This window comes from Hemitrygon akajei, unplaced genomic scaffold (assembly GCF_048418815.1).
Source record: "Hemitrygon akajei unplaced genomic scaffold, sHemAka1.3 Scf000038, whole genome shotgun sequence".
Taxonomy (NCBI): domain Eukaryota; kingdom Metazoa; phylum Chordata; class Chondrichthyes; order Myliobatiformes; family Dasyatidae; genus Hemitrygon; species Hemitrygon akajei.
Genome location: NW_027331924.1, coordinates 6,453,281 through 6,480,437, shown reverse-complemented (window position 1 = coordinate 6,480,437; position 27,157 = coordinate 6,453,281). Strand labels below are relative to the sequence as shown.

The 27,157-nt window shown below is 45.2% G+C and overlaps 1 protein-coding gene across 1 annotated transcript in view; it reads left to right on the top strand.

Moving 5' to 3' along the window:
* Positions 1 to 19,950, top strand: part of LOC140720207 (zinc-binding protein A33-like) — a 37,021-nt gene extending 17,071 nt beyond the window's left edge. Inside the window, exons 2-7 of the mRNA XM_073035094.1 lie at positions 4,754 to 4,970; positions 5,663 to 5,758; positions 6,176 to 6,409; positions 8,117 to 8,139; positions 8,227 to 8,345; positions 19,204 to 19,950. Of these exons, the coding sequence (XP_072891195.1) occupies positions 4,754 to 4,970; positions 5,663 to 5,758; positions 6,176 to 6,409; positions 8,117 to 8,139; positions 8,227 to 8,345; positions 19,204 to 19,778 (1,264 nt within the window). The 3' untranslated portion in view covers positions 19,779 to 19,950. The remainder of the gene's footprint in view (positions 1 to 4,753; positions 4,971 to 5,662; positions 5,759 to 6,175; positions 6,410 to 8,116; positions 8,140 to 8,226; positions 8,346 to 19,203) is intronic.
* The last annotated feature ends 7,207 nt before the right edge of the window (positions 19,951 to 27,157 follow it).

The window sequence follows — 27,157 nt, the reverse complement described above, 5'->3', positions numbered from 1 at the left end:
TATTTTTGGTATTACTCGTGGGTAAGGGACTTATAAGTTATCATTAAATGCTGATGATTTGTTACTATACATATCTGACCCTGAGAGATCTATTCCTGCTATTTCATCCTTGCTTGCTCAGTTTAGTAGCTTTTCTGGCTACAAACTGAATTTTAATAAGAGTGAGTTATTTACATCAAATATGCAAGTTCCAATTTATAAACACTTACCATTTAAAGTTGTCACAGATCATTTTACTTATTTGGGTATTAAAATTACCAAGAAACATAAGGGTTTATTTAAAGTTAATTTTTTACCTTTAATTGAACAAATGAAGCAACTTGTTACCAGGTGGTCCCCATTATCTCTGTCATTGGTTGGTCGAATTAATACTATCAAGATGATAGTATTACCCAAATTTTTATATTTATTCCAAGCATTGCCAATTTTTATTCCTAAATCTATTTTTGATATTATTGACTCCAAAATATCCTCGTATGTGTGGCAGAGTAAAAATCCTAGATTAAGTAAAAAATATTTACAGAAGCCTAAGAAGGAAAGTGGTTTTCCTTTGCCAAACCTGAGATTTTACTATTGGGCAGTTAATATTCAATATTTAATATTTTGGACACAAGAATCGGTCATAGTACCTTGCCCACAATGGGTAAATTTGGAGTGTAAACCTGTACGAGACTTCTCATTGTTTTCTATTTTAGGATCTTCATTTCCTTTTGCTTTATCTAAACCGAATAAACAAATAACTAATCCTATAGTTAAACATACATTAAGAAGATGGTTTAAATTTCGTAAATTCTTTGGCTTGAATAATCAAGCCCTATTATATCTAACTTCTTTTTCCAGCCCTCTTTTATGGACCAAGACTTTGTGTTATGGAAAACAAAAGGTATAACATGTTTTCGTCATCTATTTTTAGATAACAGTTTTATGTCCTTTGAAGAGCTATACAGTCTAATATTCGTATTTTTTTAGATACTTGCAAGTTAGAAATTTCTTGAAAGTTAGTATTTTCTGAAATTATGTCCAATGGACATTACAGAAAAAATTCTAGCTCTGAATCCTTGCCAGAAGGGTTAAGTAGCCATCATTTATCATATGATCATGAAAATACAGCCAGGAGTATCAGAAATAATTAAGAAGGAATGGGAAAAAGAACTTCACTGTCTTATACCCACAGAGCTGTGGGAGAAAATTTTACAATTAGTCAATTCTTCTTCTATTTGTGCTAAACATGCCTAATACAATTTAAGGTTGTTCATAGGGGTCACATGTCCAAGGATAAACTCTCTCGATTTTATTCTTATGTTAATCCAACCTGTGACAGATGTCATTCTGAAGTCGCTTCATTGACCCACATGTTCTGGACTTGCCCCTGTTTGCAAAATTATTGGAAAGATATTTTTGGTATTATTTCAACAGTTCTGAATATCAAATTGCAACCGCATCCTATTACTGCAATTTTCGGTTTACCAATGGTGGATAATAGTCGTTTATCCCCCCTCAGCCCGGCGGATGATTGCATTTGTTACATTAATGGCTAGAAGATCTATCCTATTGAACTGGAAAGAAATTAATCCTCCAACTATATTTCAGTGGTTTTCTCAAACTATTTCTTGTTCGAGTTTAGAAAAAAATACAAGTGTTGTCTTTGACCCTTCAGTTAAATATGAAGAAACTTGGAGACCATTTATTCAACATTTTCAAATGAGCTAAACTGACTTTTCCTAAACCTTACTTTTATTATCCTTAATTATTTGGATGGAGGTGCTGAGTTACTGATGCTACTGTGTATAATTGATATAATGCAATGGCCCATGTCGGTTAGGATTTTTTTCATTTTTTTGGGGGGAGGATTTCTTATTTTCTCCATTTTTTGTAACCACTATGAGTTTGGGAGGTTATTATCATCTATTTGTATTTATACCTTCACCTATTAATTATGTACTCTCAAGCTCTTTGTATTCATGTTTCATTTTTGTGTTTGTTTAAAATCAATACAAGGATTTAAAAAGGACTATTCTGAGGAAAGGGTGGAATAGGCGCAACGGGCCGAGTGGCCAGGCATGCTCCCGTTACTTATTTTCTAAAGCACAAGTTTACCTTTGCGCCTTGTTCTTCCTTGGTTTTCAGCCGTTCGGATTGCACAGGGGAGCGGTGAGAGCTCCGGAGATCCACCGGCAGCCGCTGCGGGCCAGCTCCCGTCTCCCAGCAGGAAGGGACGGGTCTGGGAGACAATTCCAGACAACAGGCCCCGATCCTCGGCGGGGAAAGGCCGCGCGTCCTCCGTGTAGCTGAAACATCTCACGGAATCTCCGCCGGTCTCTTCAGCTCTGCCTTCGAAAGGATTCACGACCCGCCGGTGGTGCAGCCGAAACCCGAGACGCAGCTCCCGGTCTCCGACCTCACTGGGTCCCGGTTGCAAACTGCGGCTGGGCCGGGCACTTAGCGTCCCGCCCACTGACACCCCTCAGCCAATGAGAGCACCCTTCTCCCAACGGTGATCGCTGATTGGCTGTGAGTGTGTCTGAGGACGGGCTGCTGCTGGGAGCTGGAGATGTCAGTCACAGTTTGTTGTCAGAATTAAAGCAAGTTTCCCGAAACTCAAATTTCAAAATAAATTTTATTTTCAGAGTCCAGATAAGTCACCACATACAACCCCGAGAAGCATTTTCTTGCGGACATACTTAGAAAAAGTATAGAATAGCAACCACAATAGAAGCAGGCAGTGAAAGATCAGCCAGAGTGCTGATCTGTGCAAATGCAAATACAAAAATAATGATAAAGAACAAGAACATGAAATAACCGCAGCGGCTGCGGATGGATCTCCGGAGCTCTCACCGCTCCCCTGTGCAATCCGACAGGATGAAGGCCAAGGGAGAACAAGGCGCAAAGGTAACCTCGTGATTTAGAAAATAAGAAACAGGAACAGACGTTGCCATTCGGCCCGTTGCGCTGTTCTGTCCCTCACTCAGAACATGGCTGATCTTTGACCTCAGCGCCACTTTCCTGCAACGTTCCCAACATCGCCAAGACCCTAAATATGACAGTTTAATTTAGGAAACTTGTGGAGAAAACTCCAAATATTCACCGCAATGTGTTGGGGAAATTTCTCCTCATCTCAGTCCTGCTGAGGTGATCTCAGATTTTGAGTCTGTGATCACTGGTTCCACTGCCCAGCCAGGAGAAACATCATTCCTGCCCCTACCCTGTAAATACCCTGTGAGACTGTGTCTGTCTCAATCAGGAAGCTTCTCCATGTGAACCTTGTGGTAATGAAATTGGTGACAGTTCTTTCAGACCAGCAGCTTTGACCACAAGAACACCAGACAGTGTTCAGCACGGAATGTCCTGCAGTTACTGCAGGAGAAGGACTGGATGGACACAGTGGAGTGGTTCCCTGAGCAGACAGTCCAGACCATCTGGCAGAATGCCTCATCACCAGATCTCACCGACAGGCAGCGAGACCTCACCTGTCTGGCAGCGAGAGGGCCCCTCCCAGTCTGATCCTTGCTGCATGCCCGGAGATCACTCACACAGCGCGCTGCCCCGAGATTACTGCAGTGGAGACGAGAGGGGCCCTCCCAGTCTGATCCTTGCCGCATGCACGGAGATCACTCCCACAGCGCGCTGCCCCGAGATTACTGCAGTGGAGACGAGAGGGCCCCTCCCAGCCTGATCCTTGCTGCATGCCCGGAGATCACTCCCACAGCGCGCTGCCCCGAGATTACTGCAGTGGAGACGAGACGGTCACTCGCCTCTTTGCGGACTGTGGGCTGGCGAAGATCTGTGTAGAAAGATGCAAGGGCCTGTGTCACAGCAGCTGCGTGATAGAAGGCTCACTGATCCTCGGGCTGTTCCCAGGACGCGCAGGAAAACGGACAGCGAGTGCTGCTGGAAGACCATCAACTCGGGGAAAGACGCTCGAAACTTATTGGCCTGCCATCACACCGAGATGTCCGGAGAGCAGGGGTTCCCAACCTGGGGTCCACTGTTACTGGTATTGGTCTTTGGCATTAAAAAAAAGTTTGGGAACCCCTGTCGTACAGGAATGCTGCCGACTGACACATTCCAGACTACAGGGACACCATTGGAACTACAGGGATCCTTTACACTGGATAGAGAGTGGCCGGGCTGTCTGAGGAAGCTTCACAGTTATTGTAGTAGTGAACCACCCCGGGGGGGGCACATGGCTTCTCCTTTCAGCGCAGGACTTCAATCGTCTTCCAGGGGAAGGTCCTTCCGACCGCAGGGATGAGGCCTTTGGAGATTCAGCTGACGTTTTTGTTGCTCTGGGGTTTTAAGAGATGGGTTGGTAGCCATGCCGCCAACCCTCCTCCGCTCGTAGCCGGGCTTAAACAGTCCATGTCCGCGTTTTCTTATCTGTTGCCCGTTTAATGTGTTTTTGATCCCACACTAACCAAAATTTCCACTGAACATATCCAGCAGCAGAATGTTCATTCCCCGAGTCTGCAGCGCTCGTAGTGGACAATCGCGGTACTGCAGGGGATCAGCATTTCCCGGAAAGTGAAAGCATTCTGAATCAGGAAGTGCTGGGAGTTAACATGGCTTCGAAAAGAAAGGCCGAGAGTTGGACCGAGGAGGTAATTTGTCCCGTCTGCCTGGATTTCTTCATCGATCCGGTTATTCTGGAGTGCAGACACAACTTCTGTCGCTCTTGTATCACACGGTGTTGGGAAAGGGAGGAGAGAAACTCCTGCCCGGAATGTAGAGAGGCGATTGCTGACCGCACCCTCAGGGCGAATCGGGCCTTAGCAAATCTGGCTGAAAAAGCTCGAAATCTAAACCTGAATCCGAAAGGGAAGGAAAGTAAACTTCACTGCGAGGAACATGAGGAAGAACTGAAGCTGTTTTGTGAAACGGACAAGACACTAATCTGTGTGATCTGTGCAGTTGCGCAGGAACACAGAGAGCACCGCTTCAAGCCGATTAAAGAAGCTGTTAAAATCTACAAGGTAAAAGTAATCCGAATTTGATACTCTCCCCATCGTCTATTGTCCATGACACGAGCCTCCATAAACAACACATCATCCCCCCACCGTTCGCCGTCTCCAATGGGATTCTACCACGAAGCACATCTTTCCCTTCAAAAGCCCAGTCCCACCCTTCTCCACTACAACTCTCCGCTCTCTTGGGATCTCTCTACGTAATTCTGTTACCCACTCGCTTCTCCCCACTGATTTCTCTCCTGACACCGATACCTGCAAACGGGGCAAGTGCGACACCTGACTCCTACCAACCCCTGCCTCACCACTATTCATGTCCCCAAACAGCCCCCAAATCCCCCCTTTTCCTCCATGGTCGATTTTCCTCTCGCTCAGATTCCTTCTTCTCCAGCCCTTTACCTCTTCCACCTGTCCCCTCTCAGCTTCTCACTTCATCACCCTCCCCCTCGTTCCCCCTCACGTTGTCTCACCCGTCACCTGTCAGCTGGTTCTCATCCCCAACCTTTTTATTCTGGCTTCTGTCCCATTCCTTCCCAGTCCTAATGAAGGGTCTCATCCCGAAACACCGACTGTTTATTTCCCCTGAATATATGCTGCCTGACTCATTGAGTTCCTCCGGCATTTTGTGTGATAATCGGGTTTGATCACCTGTTTCTTTTGATGCATCTTTGTTTCTATTTCCTTCACTCTCTGACTTCCAGGATCAGCTAAAATCTTCCTTAGACTCTCTCACAAAAAAGAAATCAGACTTCCAGGAAAAGGAGCAGCAACAGAAAGAGAAGATTTCCGGAGTTCGGGTGAAGCTTCCTAAGTGGAATTTCTGATATTACTGTCGAGTTTTGCTCCCTTTAATGTGGAATAGCAGAGTATCGCAGCTCCAGTGACCTGGGTTCGATCCTGACCTCTGGTGCTGTCTGTGTGGAGTTTGCATGCTCTCCCTGTAGCCATGACAGTTTCAGACACATTCCAAGGACATGCTGGATGAATGGTTAACTACAATTAACCCTGTGAAGGTGGGGAAGGGTGTATGTGAATCAGCTGGGAGTTAATGGGTCAATGAGGGAGAATAGGTTTCAGGAAAACGTGAGGGAATGGGGTTGACGGGTATGTCTCAGAGGTAGTATGGACCCTAGTAGGCCGAACAGTCACCTTCGTATCAAAAGGAAATACAACACAGCAATGCAGTAAACTAATCTTCACCTTTTATTCGACAGGAACAGTCACACAGCGTTCAGACCCACATCACATCCCAGTTTGCTGAACTGCGCCAGATTATCACGGAGAAAGAGCAGAGCTTACTCAGGGATCTCAGGACGGAAGACGCGAGGATTCTAAATTCAATGGAGAAAAATCTTCTTAAGATTCAAGAGAATATAAGGTTTATTCAGGAGGAAATCACCAAGTTAAAGGAACAGATGGATCAGAAAGACGGTGTGATATTTCTCAAGGTGACGGAATATATTTCAATTTATTTCTGTCAAATTGAACTAAGTGAACAGTGGTATATTTGAAATAAACACAGCACAGCGGCCAATTCTAGCAAATCAATTGCCGCTGCTGGTGTCCTCACACAGAGTGTTCTCATTGCATGACAAACCTCCAATCACTCCGCTAATGACATTCTAAATACCGGAGATTGATATTCGATCCTTTATCAGCAACATACAATACTTAAGTGATGAAATTTTCTGCATAATTTATCGTAAATTATTCTGCAACGTATCAGTCAAAGATATAGCATCTGCCAGTCCCAGGCTGAAAACAGCCCAGAACAAAGTATGAATACGTAACTTATTCCCTTTGCTTTTACCACATCCCCACTCACGTGACTGGTTATCGTAATAAACACATAACACAGAATACAATGCAGACAGAAAACAGACGTGTTGCTCCTACACACAGCATTTACAAATGGCAGTAAACCGTTTCTCTCCAGACAATTGATGCAACTGTTCAGGGTTGTTGTCCCAAAACTGGACTTCCACAACTTCTGTACGTCCCAGGACAGAATGCAATCTTCACTGAAATGATTTACTCTGATCATAACACAGAGCTGCTGATTGTGTCCTTAATTACCGCATTAAATATCCTCTAAAACTCCCATTAACGCACAGTTCCAGTCACAGGCTGTAAATGTGTCTGGTGCGGTGGGTGTGAGGGTCTCTCTGTCAATCAGTGAGAACAAAGAATGTGACCCACACATCAGACTTATCCTCCATATCCGGTTTCCATCAGATTACAAAAACTTTCACTGTCTCTACATTTTCGAATTAGTTTTACATGGGATTGTGTCCCATTCTCCGTCATGAGCAGGCCATTCGCTCCATCTTCTATCAATTTCCCCTCGGCCACAAGCCTCCTGCCACCTACTCACTGCACCCAGCAACAGTGCCCCGAACTCCCTGGCCCCTCACGTTTTTATCCAGCCTCCCCATTACATTCAATGTCTGCTGATCCACTTCAACCACTCCTGTGGCATTGATTTCCACATCCACTTCACTAAATTTCTTGTGGGTTTTATTAAAAACCACCTGGCATTTTATTTTTGACTGAAGGTCTCCCCATAAATAGAAACATAGAAACAAAGAAAACCTACAGCACAATACAGTCTCTTTGGCCCACAATGCTGTGCCGAACATCTACTGACTTTAGAAATTACCTCGAGTTAGCCATAGCTCTCTATTTTTCCAAGCTCCATGTACCTGTGTAGGAGTCTTGTGAAAGACCCTATCGCATCCGCCTCCACCTTCGTTGCCGACAGCTCATTCCACCCATTCCAAGACACTTACCTGACATCTCCTCCGTACTACTTCCAAGCACCTGTGTCCTCTCGTGTTCGCCATAATGAGGTACTTTTTCCACCTTCGCGCAATCAAATCCATCACTAATCTTCAATTGTTCCATTTTATTATTCTGACGCTTTATCCAAATGGTAATGCACAGCCTGTCCTGTCTTTCCTGTAAGTTTCATCCTCTCAGTAATGGTCTAATTTTGAGAAATATTCCCTGTAATTTTCCCCGTGGTTCTGTATTGCTGGTGTGTGTTTGTGACTGTGGGAGTGGGAATTTTACTCACCTTGTAATGATTTGGATGAAATTCAGGATGTGGACAGTAGATCCAAGTCTAATCAGATTTGTGCTTTTATTTATTTCAGGAGGAAGCTCATCGAAACAGGAGGTAGGACATGCTCTTTACTGAAACCCTGTATGGATTTGTAAAATACTTCAAAATTCCAGTTTATCACCAGCAGTTTAATATTTACAGAATCAGTGACGATGTCCAGGAATTGTCAGTGACAGATGAGGCCCTACCGGTTGAAAAATTCGATCACATCTATTTGTTGAACACAGTGTTGAGAGAAACACTTAATGACATTAACCGAGGTAAAACTTACAAAGTTTTATTTTCTCCTTGTTTATGAGACACAATTAAGATAATTTGAGGCAAAGATTGGCAGTAATAATAGGCTGATAGGGAACTGAAGTTTATTCCAATCATCGGAGGAGCAGACAGGAGAATCTGTGGACGTGAATGGGACACCCGAATGGTATGTTGCCTCCCAGGTGCCAGGGTGGGACGACTCGGATCGTGTCCGCAGCATTTCCGAGAGGAAGATAAAACAGCCAGATATCTTGGTTCATATGGGTTCCAATTACATTAGTTCCATTACTTTGTGCCCTGTGAGTCCAGTATCTGATTGACGCAGGTCTTCCCCCTTCTGGATCGGCAACTCTCACTGTTGTTAGAGGGAGAAGAGGGAGCAGTAGTGATAGGGGACTCAATCGTTCGGGGAACAGACAGGAGAATTTATGGATGTGAATGGGACACTTGAATGGTATGTTGCCTCCCAGGTGCCAGGGTCAGGGACTTCTCAGATCGTGTCTGTAGCATTTTAGAAAGGGAGGTATAACAGCCAGATATCTTGTTGTATTTTGCGACCAATGACATTGGAAGTAAAAGCAAAGAGGTCCTGAAAATAGAATTTGGAGAGCTTGGTAGAAAGTTCAGAAGCAGTACCTCCAGGGTTGTAATTTTTGGATTGCTGCCTGTGCCACGTGCTGGTGAGGGTAGAAACAGGACAATCTGGCAGATTAAAGATGGCTGAGAAGCTGATGCAAGGGTCAGGGCTTCAGGTTCTTGGATCAATGAGATCTCTTCCGGAGGAGGAATGACCTGCTCGAAAGGGATGGGTTGCACCTGCACCTGAGAGAGACAATATTCTCAGAGAGGTTTGATGGAGCTGTTGGGGAGGGTTTAACCTAATTTAGAGGGGGTTGGGAACTGGAATGAAGGGTTAGGACTGATGGTAAAATGCAAAAGATAGCATGCAGTCAGACTGTCCGACATGACAGATATGAGGACAAAATTGCAGCCAGCAAGGTGAGTATCAGTGCATTAGAGATGCAGAATTTAAAAGGGTTGTAGATACAGTACACAAAGTGTTATATCTCAATGCATGGAGTATGAGAAATAAGGTGGATGATCTTGTTGCACTATTACCGATTGTCAGGCATCACGGAATCGTGGCTGAAGGATGGTTGTAGTTGGGAGCTGAATGTTCAAGGTTACACAATGTATCGGTGGTATAGGAAGGTTGGGTGAGGGGGTGGTGTATCTGCTGGTAAATCATCAGCTAGATGTGACATAGGACTGGAAGATGTTGAATCTTGTGGGTTGAGGTAAGGAACTGGCAAACGTAAAAATGACACTGACAGCAGTCATATACAGGCCTCCCAACAGTCAGTGGGTTGTGGCCCACAGATTACAGCTGGAAATAGAAAAGGCTGATGAAAAGGACAATGTTATGATAATCATGGGAGATCTCAACATGCAGATCAATTGGGAAAATCAGGTTGGTAAAGGATCTCAAGAGAGTGAGTTTGTTGAATGCAATGTGATGGCTTTCTAGAGCAGTTTGTCATTGAGCCTACTCGGGGAACAGCTCTACTGGATTGGGTGTTATGTATTGAACCAGAGGTGAGTAGTTAAAAGAAACCTTAGGAAGCAGTGCTCACAACATGCTGAGTTCAACTTGAAATTTGATAAGGAGACAGTAAAGTCTGACATTGTAGTATTTCAGAGGAGTAAAAGAAATTACAGTGGTCTGAGAGAGGAGTTGGCCAAAGCAAATTGGAAGGAGATGCTGGCAGGGATGAGAGCAGAGCAGAAATGATGTCAGTTTCTGGGAAAATGAGGAAGGTGAAGGATAGATGTATTCCAAAAATAAATAAATACTCAAATGGCAAAATAGTAAAACCGTGGCTGACAAGGGAAGACAAGTTAATGTAAAGGTAAAAGAGAGGACATACAACGACACAAAAAATAGCAGGAAGACGGAGGGTTGGAAAGCTTTTAAATATCTACGGTGAGGAACTGAAAGAATGATTGGGATGAAAAAAAAACAAGAAATTGATTTGAATTCAATTGACTTTATTACTTACATCCTTCATATACATGAGGATTAAAAATCTTTATGTTACATCTCCGTCTAAATGTGCAATGTGCAATTGATAGTAATTTATGATGAATAATATGTACAGCAGGCTGGTTAATATAACATAGAAATTCAGTTGTGTCCACATGAGTTAATCAGTCTGATGGCCTGGTTGAAGAAGCTGTCCCAGACCCTGTTGCTCCTGGCTTTTAATCTGTGGTTCAGAATAGCATTCAATTCAAGAGCAGGGATGTGATGCTGAGGCTTTATAAGGCGCTGGTGAGGCCTCACCTTGAGTATTCTGAACAATATTTCTCAGAAAAGATGTGCTGGCATTGCAGAAGGTTCATTTCATAAGGATGATTCCAGGAATGAAAGGGTTCTCATACGAGGAACGTTTGATAGCTCTGTGTCTGTACTCGCTGGAATTTAGAAAGATGAGGGGGGATCTTATTGAAACCTTTCGAATGTTGAAAGTCCTAGACAGAGTAGATGTGGAAAGAATGTTTCCCATGGTGGTGGAGTTTAGGACAAGAGGGCACAGCCTCAAGATAGAGGGGGGTCTATTTAAAACAGATGCGAAGAAATTTGAGCCAGCGGCTGTTGAATTTGTGGAACGTTGTGTGTATTTAAGGCAGAGCTTGATAGGTTCCAGATTGAACAGCATCAAAGGTTATGGAGAGAAGACCAGGGAGTGGGGCTGAGGAGGGAAAAAAAGGATCAGCCATGATTGAGTGGCGGAGCAGACTCGATAGGCAAATGGCCTAATTCTGCTCCTATGTCTTATGGTGGTCAGACCACTACATTGTAGCATTGTGAGAATGAACTCGGATACACCAACAAGCATTGACGTGGGTCAAGATTTCATCTCGGGAGAAGCACACACAGCATAACCGGCCTGGCAAAGCTCCCTCACACACATACACAGGAAGGACTGGCAGATTGTAGTCAGAGCCTCAGCAATGTATGTTGTTATTTCCCTCAGTAACCTGGATACCAATCTCTTCAGAGACAGTCATTTATTCATTTAAACAACTCAATCACGTATAACACATTGTCAACACACACCAGACATGTGATGATACACTGTAACATACTAATTCTTCAATCTGCACACTCTCCTTCAATGTGTATACACATCACACGGATATTTACCACAATCAACACACACACACACACACACACACACACACACACACACACACACACACACACACACACACACACACACACACACAATATACTATCAGAGTGCGACAAACGGCCACAGAAATAGGTACAAATTCCCATTTAGGATTGAAATCTGCCGTCCTTACCCAGTCTGTCTGTTCTGTGGCACTGAGCTGCCCTCTGACGTGACGTCACATCAACACTTAACAGACAGACTCCGGGGTGAGATTCCTCAGGAGGATGATCTGGGAGGGTTTGATGGATGTTGAACTCACGGCCCACTTCATCAATCTGCAAGACTAAGATGTCTTCTTGAGCACGGCCCATTTGTGTGTGTTTGCCCCCCCCCCCCCATCCCTCTAACCATTTCCCATCTGTGTACCTGCCCAAATTTATTTTAAAATATTTTATTTTTACCTGTTTCTACAGGTCTGAGGGCAAATTCCATTTACCAACCTCCCTCTCTATGAGAATATTACCCGATAGACCACTCAGAAAAAATTCCTGTCTCTCTTTCAATCTGAGGCCTCTGGTTCTGTACTCCCATTTCTTGGAAAAATAAATGTTATTTAAGCTCCTTATGAATAATTTACCTTGATAAGGGATCACACCTGAAAATCCTACACTACAGGTGAATAGCCCAAGCTTATCCACTCTCTGCTTTTAACCCAAGCCCCTAGTCCTGGTAACATCCTCCTGAAGCCTCCTGTCCAGTGTAATGACATCCTCCCCATATTCGGTAACCGGAAATGCAGACAATGCTCTAAGTGTGGTCTATCATCGACATCAAGAGGATAGTGAGGGATAAAATTGGTCCCTTAAAGAATCAGGGTGGTCAGCTATGTGTGGAGCCGAGGGAGATGGGAGAGATTTTGAACGATTTCTTCTCTTCGGTATTCACTAAGGAGAAGGATATTGAATTGTGTAAGGTGTGGGAAACAAGTAAGGAAGTTATGGAACCTATGACAATTAAAGAGGTGGAAGTACTGGCGCTTTTAAGAAATTTAAAATTGGATAAATCTCCAGATCCTGACAGGATATTCCCCAGGACCTTGAGGGAAGTTTGTGTAGAGATAGCAGGAGCTCTGACGGAGATCTTTCAGATGTCATTAGAAACGGGGATTGTGCCGGAGGATTGGCGCATTGCTCATGTGGTTCCATTGTTTAAAAAGGGTTCTAGAAGTAAGCCTGGCAATTATAGACCTGTCAGTTTGACATCAGTGGTGGGTAAATTAATGGAAAGTATTCTTAGAGATAGTATTTATAATTATCTGGATAAACAGCATCTGATTAGGAGTAGCCAGCATGGATTTGTGCGTGGAAGGTCATGTTTGACAAACCTTATTGAATTTTTTGAAGAAGTTACGAGGAATGTTGACGAGGGTAAGGCAGTGGATGTAGTCTAGATGGACTTCAGCAAGGCCTTTGACAAAGTTCCACATGGAAGGTTAGTTAAGAAGGTTCAGTCGTTAGGTATTAATGCTGGAGTAATAAAATGGATTCAACAGTGGCTAGATGGGAGATGCCAGAGAGTAGTGGTGGATAATTGTTTATCGGGATGGAGGATCTGTTTTGGGCCCAATGTTGTTTGTAATATACATAAATGATCTGGATGATGGGGTGGTAATTGGATTAGTAAGTGTGCCGATGATACTAAGGTAGCAGGTGTTGTGGATAATGAGGTGGGTTTTCAAAGCTTGCAGGGAGATTTATGCCGGTTAGAAGAATGGGCTGAACGTTGGCAGATGGAGTTTAATGCTGAGAAGTGTGAGGTTCTACATTTTGGCAGTAATAATCCAAATAGAACATACAGGGTAAATGGTAGGGCATTGAGGAATGCAGTTGGACAGAGAGATCTAGGAATAACAGTGTGAAGGTGGAGTCTCATGTAGATAGGGTGGTGAAGAAGGCTTTTGAAACACTGACCTTTATAAATCAGAGCATTGAGTACAGAAGTTGGGATGTAATGTTAAAATTGTACAAGGCATTGGTAAGGCCAAATTTGGAATGTTGTGTACAGTTCTGGTCACCGAATTATAGGAAAGATATCAATAAATTAGAGAGTGTGTAGAAACGATTTACTAGGATGTTACCTGGGCTTCAGCACTTAAGTTGCAGAGAAAGGTTGAACAAGTTAGGTCTCTATTCATTGGAGCGTAGAAGGTTGAGGGGGGATTTGATCGAGGTATTTAAAATTACCTCGATAGAGTTGACGTCAATAGGCTGTTTCCATTGAGAGTAGGGGAGATTCAAACGAGAGGACATGATTTGAGAGTTAGGGGGCAAAAGTTTAAGGGAAACACGAGGGGGTATTTCGTTACTCAGAGAGAGTGATAGCTGTGTGGAATGAGCTTCCTGTAGAAGTAATAGAGGCCAGTTCAGTTGTGTCATTTAGGGTAACATTGGATAGGTATATGGACAGGAAAGGAGTGGAGACTAGGAGGGCCGGAATGGCCTGTTTCCGTGCTGTGATTGTTATATGGTTATATGGTTATATTAATGTGGATTTTACTTTTTGTTTTCAAAATGTCTTATTTGGGTTTACTAATAACACCAAATCTCACAGGGATCATTTCTTTATCATAAATCTTTTGTTAATTTGCAGCAAATTTTATATCCATAAATGCAAACACAGCAATAAGAAACCTTCATTTAGATATTTACGTCAGACTTCAAACGTCAAACGTATATAAACTATACGTTTATACTCTGAAAACTTCCCATAAACAGAAAACTGTAAAGACTGTATAAATCTGTCAACGTTTTGTGTTATCTCTGTAAATATTCCTGTTTTGTGACTTCTTTTAGATATAGTTCCTTCTGTCCAACAGTATCTAGAGTGGATTTCCTTGTTTATTTGTATATTTAAAGTTAATGGTTATATATTTGCTGCTGCTTTTGTGTGATTCTCTGGCTTTGTTAGCGTATGTTTAGTGTTTCTGTTTTTGTTTGTGTTCAATACAAACTTAAAAAAAAATAATATTTACTTTGAACTTTGAGGCTCGGTGAACTTGCTTTGATTCTGAGAACAAACTGTGACTGACATCTCCAGCCACCCCCCCCCCCCCCCGGCAGCAGCCCGACCTCGTACACACTCACAGCCAATCAGAGAACACCACTGGGAGTATCTTGCCTCCATTGGCTGGAGTGTCAGTGGGCGGGACGCAGGACGAACCGGTGTTCGGCACGGACGAGGAGGGCCGAGATGGCCTGTTTCCATGCTGTGATTGTTATATGTTATATATGTTATCAAAGGCCTTGCTGAATTTCATGTGGACAGTGTGGAATAGGCTGATGAATACAGGACTGAAAGTGTTTTTTTAGATTGGACAAGAAGGGCGGCGTGGGAGCTAAATTCTGAAGGAAGGCAGTTTTTTAAAAAAAACTTCGCATTCAAGAACGGCGAGACTGCGCAGGACAGCGCGGAGAGTTTAAAAAGATGACCACCCTATTCAGCGGGCAGCGGAGTGGGTGGCAGCAGAGTGTAGGGCTTTGGCTCAACGGACTTAGGCGGTAACGGGAAGAGGCGAGAGCGAGGCACCGACTCTTTTTCTCCCCTTGGCAAATCGGCCCGGACAGACGGGGGAACAGCAGGGCACATTAGCTAACAGTTTAAAAAGTTTGTGTGTTTGGTATCTTTCTTTGTTTCATTCCTGTAGAATTAGATAGTATGTCTGCAGGGTTAGTGCTTTGTTCAGGGTGTCAGATGTGGGAATCCTGGGAGACCTCCAGCCTCCCTGATAGCCACATCTGCACCAGGTGAACCGAGATTCAGCTCCTCGGAGACCGTGTTAGGGATCTGGAGCTGCAGCTTGATGACCTACTGCTTATTAGAGAAAATGAAGAGGTGATAGACAGGAGCTACAGGGAGGTAGTCATCCCTAGGCTACATGGGTCAGAAAACTGGGTGACTGTCAGGAGAGGAAAGGGAAATGCCCGGATAGTGGAGAGCACCCCTGTGGCTGCCCCCCTCAGCAACAAGTATATCGTTTCGGATGCTGTTGAGGGGGATGACCTGACAGGGGACGGCCACGGTCTCTGGCACTGAGCCTGGCGCTGTTGTGCAGGAGGGAAGGAGGGAGAAGAGGAATGCGGTAGTCATAGGGGATTCCATAGTCAGGGGAACAGACAGGTACTGCATGTGCCTTCCATGTGCCAGGGTACGGGTTACACCTGAACCCGAAGGGGATCAATATCGTAGCGGGAATGTTTAATAGAGCTGTTAGGGAGGGTTTAAACTAATTTGGCAGGGGGATGGGGGAAAACAGAAATAAATCTAAGATAGTGAGCAGTAAAGATGCCAGGAAGGACAGGCAGGCGATGAGGCAAATTTGCAGCCAATGGGATGAGTTGCAGTGCAATCAAAACAAAAAGTGCCAAATACTGGACTTAAGGTGTTAAACTTAAATACACACAGCATAAGGAATAAGGTGGATGATCTTGTCGTACAGCTACAGATTGTCAGGTATAATTTTGTGGCCATCACTGAGACGTGGCTAAAGGATGCATGTCTCTTAGAGCTGAACGTCCAAGGATACACGGTGTATCGGAAGGATAGGCAGGTAGGCAGAGGGGGTGGCGTGGCTTTATTGGTAAGAAATGATATTAAATCATTAGAAAGAGGTGATATAGAATCGGAAGGTGCAGAATCTTTCTGGGTTGAGCTAAGAAATAGCAGGGGTAAAAGGACCCGGATGGCTGTTATCTACAGGCCTCCTAACAGCTGCAGTGAGGTGGACTACAAATTACAACAGGAAATAGAAAAGGCTTGTCAGAAGGGCAGTGTTATGACAATTGTGGGGGATTTTAACATGCGAGTGGATTGGGAAAATCAGGTCGACACTGGATCTCAAGAGAGAGAATTTGTAGAATGTCTACGAGATGGTTTTTCAGAACAGCTTGTTGTTGAGACCACTAGGGGATCAGAGGTACTGGATTGGATATTGTGTAATGACCCAGAGGTGATTAGAGTGATTGAGGTGAAGGAACCGCTAGGAGGCAGTGATCGTAACATGATTGAGTTCACTGTGAAATTTGAGAAAGAGAAGCCGAGATCCGATGTGTCGGTATTTCCGTGGAGTAAAGGAAATTACAATGGCATGAGAGAGGAACTGGCCAAATTTGACTGGAAAGGGACACTAGCGGGAGGACGGCAGAGCAGCAGTGGCTGGAGTTTATGCGAGAAGTGAGGAAGGTGCAACACAGATATATTCCAAAAAAGAAGAAATTTTCAAATGGAAAAAGGATGCGACCGTGGCTGACAAGAGAAGTGAAAGCCAAAGTAAAAGCAAAGGAGAGGGCATTCAAGGAAGCAAAAATTAGTGGGAGGACAGAGGATTGGGAAGTTTTTAAAAGCTTACAAAAGGAAACTAAGAAGGCCATTAAGAGGGAAAAGATGAACTATGAAAGGAAGCTAGCAAATAATATCAAAGAAGATACTAAAAGCTTTTTCAAGTATATAAAGAATAAAAAACGGGTGAGAGTGAATATAGGACAGATAGAAAATGATGCTGGAGAAATTGTAATGGGAGATAAGGAGATGGCTGAGGAACTGAATGAGTATTTGCATCAGTCCTCACTGAGGAAGATAGCAGCAGTATACCGGACACTCAAGGGTGTCAGGGAAGAGAAGTGTGCGCAGTCACAATTACGACAGAGAAAGTACTCAGGAAGCTGAATAGTCGAAGGGGAGATAAATCTCCAGGACCAGATGGAATGCACCCTTGTGTTTTGAAGGAAGTAGCTGTGGAGATCGCGGAGGCATTAGCAATGATCTTTCAAAAGTCAATAGATTCTGGCATGGTTCCGGAGGAGTGGAAGATTGTAAATGCCACTCTGGTATTTAAGAAAGGGGCAAGGAAGCAAAATGTAAATTATAGACCTGTTAGCTTGAGAAGTGGTTGGGAGGTTTCTGGAGTCAATTGTCAAGGATGATGTTACGGAGTCATATGACAAGATAGGCCAAACTCAGCATGGTTTCCTTAAAGGAAAATCCTGCCTGACAAACAAGATAAAAGCCCATGGCACTGCGGGAAAGTTACATATGTGGATAGAGCGTTGGCTGATTGACAGGAAACAGAGAGTGGGAATAAAGGATCCCATTCTGGTTGTCTGCCGGTTACCAGTGGTGTTCCACAGGGGAAACAGAGAGTCTGGAGAGTGACTTGGATAGATTGGGAGAATGGTCAAAGAAGTGGCAAATGAAATACAATGTCGAAAAGTGTATGGTCATGCACGATGGTGGAAGAAATAAACGGGCAGGCTATTTAAATGGAGAGAGAATTCAAAGTTCTGAGATGCAATGGGACTTGGGAGTGCTCGTGCAGGATACCCTTAAGGTTAACCTCCAGGTTGAGTCGGTGGTGAAGAAGGTGAATGCAATGTTGGCATTCATTTCCAGAGGAATAGAGAATAAGAGCAGGGATGTGATGTTGAGGCTCTATAAGGCAATAGTAAGACCTCACTTGGAATACTGTGTGCAGTTTTGGGCTCCTTATTTAAGAAAGGATGTTCTGACATTGGTCAGGGTTCAGAGAAGATTGAATCCGGGAATGAAAGAGTTAACATTTGAGGAGTGTTTGTTGGTTCTGGGCCTGTACTCACTGGTGTTTAGAAGAATAGCTGATTTATTATCCCACACAACCCTATTCTCCCGCCTCCTCCCCATAACTTTTGGGACTCTGACTGATCAAGAAGTTTACTTATTAACTTCTGCTTTAAAAATCAAACAGGAGAAAGTCTGCAGATGCTGGTAATTCAAGCTACACAGGTCCTGATGAAGGGTCTCGCCAGATCTCTCTGTCACCTGTCTGGAGAGAGTTGATGTTGGGAGGATGTGGGTTGGTCGAGAACGGTAAGCACAGCCTCCGACTATAGGGTTGTCCATTTAGGACAGAGATGAGGAGGAATTCCTTTATCCACTGGATAGTGAATCTGCCACAGGCAGCTGTGGAGGCCAAATAATTGAGTATATTTAAAGCAGAGTAACACACACAAATTGTTGGGGGAACAGCAGGCCGGGAAGTTTCTATGGAAAAGAGTAAACATTCAACGGTTCAGACTGAAACACTTTATCAAGACCTATGTTGTCCATCCGCTTTTGTGGAGTCAAAAGCTTCCCGAGTCTTCCGCCCCCCCCCCCCCCCCCCCGATCCGGGGCCGCGCCGCCCGAGTCTCCCCCCGATCCCCGGGGCCGCGCTGCCCGAGTCTCCCCCTCGATACCCGGGGCCGCGCTGCCCGATTCTCCCCCCGATCCCCGGGGCCGCGCTGTCCGAGTCTCCCCCGATCCCCGGGGCCGCGCTGTCCGAGTCTCGCCCCAATCCCCGGGGCCGCGCTGCACGAGTCTCCCCCTCCCGATCCCCGGGCCGCGCCGTCCGAGTCTCCCCACGATCCTCGGGGCCGCTGCCCGAGATTCCCCCCGATCCCCTGGGCCACGCTGTCCGAGTCTCGCCCCGATCCCCGGGACCGCGCTGTCCGAGTCTCGCCCCGATCCCCGGGGCCGCGCTGCCCGAGTCTCCCCCCGATCCCCGAGACCGCGCTGTCCGAGTCTCGCCCCGATCCCCGGGGCCGCGCTGCACGAGTCTCCCCCCCTCCCCCCGATCCCCTGGGACTCTCTAATTCTCTGCTTCTCCCCCCAGTCTCTGTCACCCTGGATGTGGAAACGGCGAATCCGTGGGTCGAAGTGTCTGAGGATCGGAAGAGTGTGAGATGTACCGGGACCTGGAGGGATCTCCCTGACACCGGGAAGAGATTCACATTCTGGGATTGTGTGCTGGGATCGGAGGGATTCACATCGGGAAGACATTACTGGCAGGTGGAGGTGACGGGGAATCGGCTCTGGTTTCTGGGAGTCGCCGCAGAGTCTGTGAAGAGGAAGAGACGGGTCAGACTGAGTCCGGAGACCGGATTCTGGGTCATCGGGCTGCATTGTGACGTGTTACATCGGGATTGTGACGTGTTACATCGGGATTATGACGTGTCCTGTGTTCGCCCCTCCCCCGAGTCCCGTCTCGCTGCCGGTCCCATCCCCGGGAGGGTGGGAGTTTATCTCAGTTACGAGTCCGGGACAGTTTCATTTTACAACGCGGAGACCAAGTCCCATCTCCACACCTTCACTGGGAATAAATTCACGGGGAAACTTTATCCTTTCTTCGCGACCTGGGATGTAAACCAGTGGCTGAGAATTTGCTCCGGTTCCGCTCCGGGTCTGTAAACGGGTCGGGTCCCGGGACCGGCGTCAGGAGTAAAGTCCCTGTAAATATAAATGTGCGGAGAGTGCAGCTAAATACGTGGCTAAGGAGATGGTGCAGGAGGGAGGGCTTCATGTTTCTGGACAATTGGGCTTTGTTCCCCGGAAGGTTGGGCCTGTTCCGACGGGACGGTTTGCCCCTGAACTGGGGGGGGGGGGGTGGTGTGAGGAAACTAACATTCTTGCGGGTATATTTGCCAGTGCTGCTCCGGGGGATTTAATCCAGATTTGCAGAGGGAGGGGAACCAGAGTGTTAGAGCAGATAGTGAGGTGGAGGAGGATAAGGAACATGAGAGGACAGAAATGAAGAAAAAAATTTTTGCATGATATAAACATTCTCAGGTACATCTATTTCAATGCAAGGAGTATTGCAGGTAAAGCAGATGAGTTTAGGGCGTGGGTTGACACGTGGGATTACGACATTACTGCTATCAGTGAGACTTGGTGGCAGGAGGGGCAGAACTGGCAGCTTAATGTTCTGGTAAAATTGGAGAAGGGCAAATTTCGTGAAAATGAAAAAGGATCTAGGAAGAGTGGATTGGGAACAATTCTTTTTTCTGGCAAGGATGTGGTTAGCAAGTTCAAAGGCGAAATTTTGCTAGTGCAGAGTCTGCACGTTCCGGCCAGGATTAAAGGCAAAGTTAACAGGCATAGGGAACCTTGGTTTTCAAAGGATATTGGCGATCTGGTTAAGAAAAAGGGAGAAGTGTATAGCAGGTATAGGCAACAAAGTGCAAATGAGATACTTGAAGAGTATAGAAAATGTAAGAAAATACTAAAGAAGGAAATCAGGAAGGCAAAAAGACATGAGGTTGCTTTGGCAGATAATGTGAAGGTAAAGATTTCTACAAATATATTGAGAGTAAATGGATAGTAAGGGACAGAATCGTTCCCTAGAAGATCAGAGTGTGGAGCCTTATGAGATGGGGGAGATCTTAAACAGTTTTTTTTTTGCATCGGTATTTACTCAGGAAACTGGCATAGTGTATATGGAAGGAAGGGAAACAAGCAGTAGTGTCATGGAACATTTGTAGATTAAAGAGGAGGAGGTGCTTGCTGCTTTACAGCGCATAAAGGTAGATAAATCCCCCGGCCCTGACTTCATATTTCTTGGGACCTTGAGAAAGACTAGAGTAGAAATTGCAGGGGTCCTGACAGAAATACTTAAAATGTCCTCAGCCACCGGTGCAGTGCCGGAGGATTGGAGGGTAGCTCTTGTTATTCCATTGTTTTAAAAAGGCTCCAATAGTAAACCAGGTAATTACAGGCCGGTGATCCTGACATCAGTAATAGGTAAATAATTGGAAGATGTTCTGAGAGATCGGATATACAAGTATTTGGACAGCCAATGGCTGATTAAGGATAGTCAGTATGGCTTTGTGCGTGGTAGATCGTGTTTAACAAATCTTGTAGAGTTTTTTTCGAGGAGGTGACCAAGAAAGTAGATGAAGGAAAGGTTGTGGATGTTGTCTACATGAACTTCAGTAAGGCCTTTGACAAGGTCCCACCTGGGAGGTTAGTTCAGAAGGTTCAGACACTAGATATCCATGGAGAGGTTGGAAACTGGATTCGAAATTGGCTGTGTGGGAGAAGACAGACAGTGGTAGTGGATGATTGCTTCTCAGACTGGAGGCCTGTGACCAGTGGTGTGCCTCAGGGATCTGTGCTGGGACTATTGTTGTTTGTTGTCTATATCAATGATATAGATGTGGTCAATTGGATCAGCAATTTTACTGATGACACCAAGATTGGAGGCGTTGTGGACAGAGAGGAAGGCTTTCAAAGCTTGCCGAGGGATCTGGACCAACTGGAAAAATGGGCCAGAAAATGGCAGATGGAATTTAATGCAGACAAGCGTGAGGTGTTGCATTTTGGAAGGACAAACCAAGGTAGGACATACACAGTAAATGGTAGGGCGCTGAGGAGTGCGGAGAAACAAAGGGATCTGGGAGTTCAGCTACATAATTCCCTGGAAGTGGCGTCACAGGTAGACAGGGTTGTGAAGGCTTTTGGCATCTTGGCATTCATAAATCAAAGTACTGAGTATAGGAGTTGGGATGTTTTGGTGAGGTTGTATATGTTATTGGTGAGGCCAAATTTGGAATATTATTTGCAGTTCTGGTCACCTAATTTACGAAGGATATCAGTAAGATTGAAAGAGTGCAGAGAAGATTTACTGGGATGTTGCCAGGTCTTCAGGAGTTGAGTTACAGGGAAAGATTGAACAGGTTAGGACTTTATTCCTCGGATCGTAGAAGAATGAGGGGGAATTTGATAGAGGTATATAAAATTATGAGGGGTATAGACAGTAAATGCGAGTAGGTTCTTTCCACTTAGATTAGGATGAGAATGTGAAGAGGGTAAGGGGGTGGGCGAGGGGTAAGTGTAGCAAAATATGTAGACAGGACAAGAGAGAGGTACGTCATTGGGGAAGTAAGGAGAGGTAGCTAAAATAAGGTGCCAGGCCAGACGTGGAGACCACAAGGAAAAGAGAACCTACAACCACAAAACAATGTGCTTGGCAAAATATTTTAAGGATACCTAATTCAAGTGTCCTGAAGTACGTCAGTATTAATTCTAGGTATTACGCTTTAACCTTTGCTAAATTCTGAGTATTTCGCATGCTTAGCTATGCAATAGCCAATCAATTGATGAATTCGAATCGGTAACCATATTTGCGAATGTAGTACCCTGCTTTTGGGTATAAGTATGACCTTTGTAAACCGACAAATTGGGAGTTGGCTACCTTACGCCCGAAGTGCGTGGGGCTGCGAACTCCTCTGAATAAAAACCTTTTCAGAGGTAATTTTGTGTCTCTGGTGTTTTTCCTCAACTGAGCTGGTAACAGTTCCAGGTTGACAATTTGGCGAGCCAGCCAGGAGCCTAACGGCTGGCAGTTCGGGGATCCGGTGTAAGCGGTCGGCGGGCAGGTACGAGAGGGTTGAGACGGAAGGGCCCTCCGAGAGATTTTTCTCGGTCTCTCTCTCCCTCTCTGACTCCCCGTTCCGACCCCTTCGGCTCCGGCTGACCATCCTACAGCCTCCACGGACCAAAACGGAGAACCTCAGTTGGGAGACACGGATAACAGGTGAGAACTACATAAAAGTTTGGGGTTCGAGTCCCCTGGTTAAAAAGTTTGGGGTTTGAGTCCCCTGGTTACAAATAGTTCGGGGTTCGAGTCCCCGGTAAAATAGTTTGGGGTTCGAGTCCCCTGGTAAAATAGTTTGTGGTTCGAGTTCCCTGGTATAGGAAGCTGGGTTTGAGTCCCTACGTGGGGTTTAGGGTTGGAAGCTCCGGAGCAATACATCATTAATTTTAATTTGACTAAGGTCTGGTTCCAACATCCAACTGAAACCGCATCCCGCCTTAGACTGGTGGTTAAGAGCAGAAATCTGCCACCCGGAGGTCAGGAAACTGAAGTGGATGCGAGAGTAAGTTACCAAAATGGGCCAGACTCTGGATAAATCAGGACCAAATACGCCATTATGGAAAATGTGTAAAGAATTCCCTGGAAACGAGACAGATTTACGGAGACTGAGCACGCGGATGAATAAGAAGTTGTGGAATGAATTTTGGCCATTGGAGGAACCTGGGATCTTGAAAAGTGCAAGTGAGCAGAGGGACCGGTGTGGCGACAAAATGTCTCACAGAAATGGAAAGATCGCGTGATGGACCGTGGCCAGCAGACTTAATTAGCGCTCCCGCTATTGGAGTATAAAAGTATAAATTTTGCTGTGTAACCAAAACTATGAAGTCAGTTTTGAAACTTGCTATTTGATATGCATGTACTCAATTTAGTAGGAGAATGAAATCTTAAGAATGTAGAAGACAATGGTGTGTTAATGAGAGGTAGCTAAGAGATGTAGATTAGAACATGATTAAGTCAATGGGTAAAAACAATAGTGGCAAGATGTACGTGTGGTACGTGTGATACGCAACTACAGATCGATTACATATGCTAATGCAACTGGACCAGGAGATTGCTATAAAAAATGCTGTGTCCGGGGATCGATGGGCAATCAGCGACTAGCTCAATGACTGTCTCAGCTTTGATTTGCAAATTAAAGTTTAACCTTTCTTGAAGAATCTTCTGCGTCTCTTGGTCATTTGTGAGGCACGAGAAACCACGACAAAATTGGCGACCGCGGCAGGACTGGAAAGAGACCCGCGGAAAGGAAACGGCAGATTGGGGACGCTTCCCCGTCCTCTACGGACCCCACAAGGCTAACAGAATTAAGGGTGCACCCAAACAAAAGGTAAGCGCTTTTTGCGACAATTTGGACTAAGAATTCTGTTGGCTTTGGGGAGGTCTTGGAGTCTCAGAAGTGTGGAACCACTGCCGAAGGGTCTCTCCGGTCCAAAGAATCTGGCAGAATTGGGGGTTAACAGGAGGCTCAGAGGATTGATCAAGAACACTGCAGTGAGGGTAAGTACAAATAAGTTAATAAGAAGTTAAGAAAAATTCCACGTGGTGTTGGTAAATCCCTGTGGGTACCGCTTCGTATGAAACGAAGGGCTGATCGGGCAGGGAAAGTAGAATAGAATTAGAGTAGAAAATCCTCGTGGATACCGCCTTAAGAGATAAGGGTCTGAATAGACGAGGTGCAAAGAGAAAATTCTGTGGATACCGCTCTGAATAGAGGTCTGCACGGGCAGAACAGAATAGGAAACAAGGACAGTCCAATATATACTTTAAAGCGCTGGTAGATAGACGATAGACTAGGCATAGAATTAGAGTAAATATTATCCAGTAAACGAACTGTGAATCTCTGAAATACCTTAAAAGAGAGAATAACATGACAGGTAAAGGAACGGCAGTAGAGATTCTGAGCAAAAAATTCCCGATAGATAAATGTGAGATCACAAAAACTTCAGAAAAATGGGAAAAAAGAACCAAAAACCTAGTCACAAAATGGCCAAGAGAAGGAACGTTTGATATAAGTTTGTGCGAAGAAATGGAGAGACTAATTAAAAATTACAAACCAAGGGATAAATCTAAGAAAAGAGGGCAAAAAAGAAAACGAGAAATGGAAGTGCTAAAACTATTCAGAACGGAGGGAGAAAGGCTGAGGAGGACAGGTACAATATTGATTACAAGCGAGGAAGACACTAAGGTGCTGGAGAAACAGCCTGTTAGAGAGAGAGAAAAGTACGGTGAGAAGCTGGCTTCGGCTCCGTACCCGGATGCGAAAGAAACAGAGAAACCCCCTCCCTATAATGAGGAAGGAACCCCTAAGCAGTGCCCCCTGCTGACGGGAACAGTAAACATGCAGGGAGAAGTACAAGTTTGGGATAATGAAGAGGAGAAAAAACAATACGAGAAGGAAAAAGCGGCGAAATGGAAGGAGATACAGGCATAAAGGATAAAGGTGGAACAGGTACAGAGAGAAATGGAAGAAGTGATTGAACGGATGAAATACTTAAGAGAGGAAAAGGAGTATGAGGAGTATCGGTTATACTATAGAAATAAACAGATTAGAGAAGAAAGTGGCTCATCAGGGCAGGAAGAGATGAGGCATTCAAGAAGAGGTGGAAAAAGATAGGAGATGAGAGTCTTGGAGAAACACAAGAGAGAAGGGAAACAAGCACGAGTAAGGATCATGAGGAGTCCCTGCCACAGGTGTACAGACACGGACAGAAAGAAAGAGAAGGTGACTCATTGGAGGAGCAAGAGTTAAGTGGAGAGAGAGAGGATGCAAGAATTTGTGGGGAAGAGGTAGGAGGCAGAAGCCTAGAAGAGCAGAAGGAGGCGGTAGGGGAGCGACTTGCGGAAGTAGAGAGAGAGCTAGATAAGTTACTGAGGGGGGATTGCCAGAAGAGATGCAAAAAATACTCCAGGGGCCAACCAAGTATTGAATCAGGACACAAAGGAAGGACTCCACAGGGAGACCGAGGGAAGAGCAGGACCCCGGAGACATTTGAGTGGGAGGCAGTAAAGACATACCCTGAGACAGATGGGGAGTCAGGTGAGGAGGAGAGACAGGGCAGGTGGGAAGAAGGAGGAAGAATGATGCCATTGTTAGTTAAAAGATCAGGACAAGTGCAGTATATCCCTTGGGGATCCCAGGACCTAGAAGGGCTGAAAAACACTCTGCCCAATCTACATGAAGGAGCAGGGAAATGGATTAGAGCCTTTGAAGAAGAAACAGCGGGACGATTATTGGCTATGGGAGATTTGAAGGCACTGTTGATAAGGTTGATGGGAACCTCCAAATTTAACGAACTAATGGAAATGGCTGGCAAAGTAAACTCGAACGACCCAAGAACTAATGGAGATGGGTTTGACAGAGTGAGGCAGAGGGTATGGCAGGCCCTCAGATTTATCCACCCAAAGTGGACCCCAAAGCCTTAAAAGGGGATCCACTGGGAGACACTGAAAACCCGGCATCCTACGTAGAAAACCAGTTGAAAAGGTGGAGACTGGAGACTGAGCAAGAGGTGGAGAATGGCTTATTTATGACCTCACTGTTCCGACATAGCATTTTGGATGCAATGCTTCCACAAGTAAAATCCAAACTGGAGGAAGTGGTTGGGCTGACGTCAATGACCCCACAAGAATTTAGTGACCATGTAGTCCATGCGGTTGAAAAATACCGGAAAGACGAACGAAGGTTGGCTGAGCAGCAGGAAGAGGTGCAAAGAAAGTTAATACAAATGCAGCTCGAAGAACTCAAAAAGGAAAAAGAGAAAAACAAAAAGATGCTGCCAGCAACCACCGGTTCGAGTACAGCCATCGAACTGGACAAAGCACTGCTATATGGAGGGACCGATCATACTGTAAGACAAGGGCTGGAAAACCCCATGCCAATAATTGTCTTTGGGGGAGCATTCCCACAAATGCCCTATCAGGAACAGACTAAATTCAAACAGCCCAGACAGGACTGGAAGCCCCAAGGAGGGGGACAGAGGAGCTATGGGCAAAGGGGACCAGTGAGGAAACAGGGGGAAAGAGAGGTAGAGAGATTGTGCTGGGAATGTAATCAGCCAGGTCACAAGAGAAGAGATTGTCCGTTTGCACTATGGCCTGTCACATAACAGCAGGAACCGATAAGAAGGGAACTAAAGTTTAGCCAAGGACCAGCCCCCACAGGCCCAAGCGGACCTGTGAACCCCTATGCGAAGTATTAGGGGTGCCCCGAGAACTTGAGTGGGAAGGGACATTACCCAGTGATAACAAGGAAGGCAGATGAGGAACTCATTGTTCAGGTTATGTTAGAAGGGCAACTGACACCAATGATGATAGATACTGGAGCCACGCACACTTGTGTACAGCCACAGTATGCCCTTCACCTTCCCATGTCAGGAAAGTTTATTAAGACGGTAGGGTTCTCGGGGAAAACACA